This window comes from Nanorana parkeri, unplaced genomic scaffold (genome assembly GCF_000935625.1).
Source record: "Nanorana parkeri isolate BGI_ZX_2015 unplaced genomic scaffold, ASM93562v1 scaffold1531, whole genome shotgun sequence".
Taxonomy (NCBI): domain Eukaryota; kingdom Metazoa; phylum Chordata; class Amphibia; order Anura; family Dicroglossidae; genus Nanorana; species Nanorana parkeri.
In genome coordinates, this window is record NW_017307799.1 from 161,053 (window position 1) to 163,351 (window position 2,299).

Sequence of the window (2,299 nt, forward strand, 5' to 3'; positions counted from 1 at the left end):
AGAAGAGGCCCTTGTCTCTCAACATCAGGACAATGTTCTTTTTTTTTGCAAGGGGGGGACGCTTTGCACACCGCTTCCCAATGTTGAAAGGCAAATGGCCTGGTATGGTACAGGAAGGGGGGAAGGGGGCTGTATGCTCACTGCCCTCCCTTTCCTGGTAAACCAGGCTGACAACATGACAACCATGGCTCCCTGTATATATACAGTACAGTGGTGAGTGTTGTCACCCTAGCACAGGAAGTATGTTACTGGCATGATCACTAGGTAAAAATAAAAGGAAAAAGCACAAATGCGGCCACCACATCTAGGGATTGGTAAACTGCAATAGATTACAGTTTTGGGTTTAGATTACACTTTAAACAATTAAAGTGTATTGTATTGTATTGTATTTGCTCCGAATACAATCTGTCCTACACTGAAAGATACAGAGATAAAAATCTACTGATTCACCATTCAGAGTTTCCAATCCCTCCGCACTCTCCATTACATGTGAGGTCATGTCTTGCTAATATGAAGCCTTGTATGCAGAGTCTTATGGGGAAAAGTTGCCTACAGAAGATGAGCAGAGCTCAGATGCAATGACTTTCTCAGCAATATGTCCCCATGTGTTTGGTTCTAGGTAAAAATGCTTTGGTGGTGCTGGCTCACCAGGAACGGACTTCATTTAGTTACGCCATGAAGGAGGCAGCTGTGGAAACCCTGAAGAAGAAAGGCTGGACCGTCACAGTGTCTGACCTCTATGCCATGAAGTTCAGCCCTCTTGTGTCACGGGATGACATCACAGGTACATTTATGAAGCTTCCAAACTTCAGCAGATCCAGATGGGAACTGAGGCCGGGCACATGTAAACAAAATTCATTCATTTAAAGGAGAACTATGGGGTCAGGGCTTTTCCCCCATAGTTCTCCTTAGGGTAACGGGAGGACACAAACTAGCTAAAGCTCGCGGTATACTGAGACGCCGCAGCTGAAGCGGATCCCGACAATTATGTCTGGATCCGCCCAGCTGCGTGAGTGACAGCTGGCTCTGCCTATCTAGAGGCAGAGCCAGCTGTACCCGCCCCCTCCCTTGTCCGTTCCGCCAGTCAGCGCTGGCGGATCGGAGGGGGGAGGGGGGAAATCCAGCCCCTCCCCTGTCACGGCAGAGAGCCGTGACAGGATCGAGAAGTGAGCGAACGCTGGTATGTGTTCGCTCACCTCCCGATCTACTGAGCCGACCTGTGACAGTCTCATTGCCACAGGTCGGCTAGAACTATCAGGATGAGTGAAAAGGACTTACCTCATAGTTCTCCTTTAATATTTCATACTGGGGGCTTTCCAACCCAATACCTACAGACAGGGCTGTATTTACTGGATCTCGGGCATCTTATTTACCTGTAAGCTAAATAACATGGCCGCCATACATTAAATGCACATATAGTCTTATGTGAAGATTGTTGGTCTGGAGACAGGCTAGGACAAGGACAGGGTTACTTGCTTGAAGATTACATTTTATGAGGTGCCCATGCTCTGTCATTGTATCTGCTGTCTTCGGGGCTGTATTTACCACCCTTGTGTAGACATCCAAAGGCCCTGAGACTGCTGCAGGGCACCGCCATCTTGGATGTGATGTCAGCAGACTCAAAATGGTCACTAAAGTAACACTCTATAGCAGTGATGGCGAACGTTTTTGAGCCTGAGTGCCCAAACTGCGACGCAAAATCATTTTATTTATCTCAGTACCAACACTGAGAATAAGTTGGTATTGTGTTTTATTTTGGGAAACACACATATTAAAACATTTTATCTTTTCTTTATTTCTTATTTTTTGTCTTTTTTTATCACTTTTTGCATGTTTATTTTTTTTTTTACTTTTTAACATTTGTATTTTTCTTATTTTATTTGACTTTATTTTTTAAACATTTTTATTGATTTTTATAATTTTTTACTTGTTATCACTTTTTATTTTAATATTTCTTATTATTTTTTACAATTTTAATTTATTTTACTATTTGTTACTTTTTATAAATTATTTTTTATTTATTTTTTCACTTAACTTTATTGCTATCACACAGAAACTAACAATCCCCTGTGTGATAGCATATTGTCACTTCCAATGCAGGAATTCGAGCGCAGCACCGTGCTGGCTCTCCTGTGACAGCTGAGAGGGGAAGGCTGCTCACAGACGTTCTCCACTCTGCTCCCCGCTCTCTATACTGAGATTTGCAGTGGTCCAAGGTCCCCCAGAAGAGCGGGGGACCCTGAAAACCACAGTGGGTGTGGGGGGGGGGGGGGGGGGCGCCCCGCCGCGGGGGGGCGGG

General features: G+C 44.7%; 1 protein-coding gene across 1 annotated transcript in view; it reads left to right on the forward strand.

The window, feature by feature from the left end:
* Nucleotides 1-2,299, forward strand: part of LOC108798650 (NAD(P)H dehydrogenase [quinone] 1-like) — a 27,575-nt gene that overhangs the window by 21,600 nt on the left and 3,676 nt on the right. Inside the window, exon 2 of the mRNA XM_018570417.1 lies at nt 622-784. Within this exon, the coding sequence (XP_018425919.1) occupies nt 622-784 (163 nt within the window). The remainder of the gene's footprint in view (nt 1-621; nt 785-2,299) is intronic.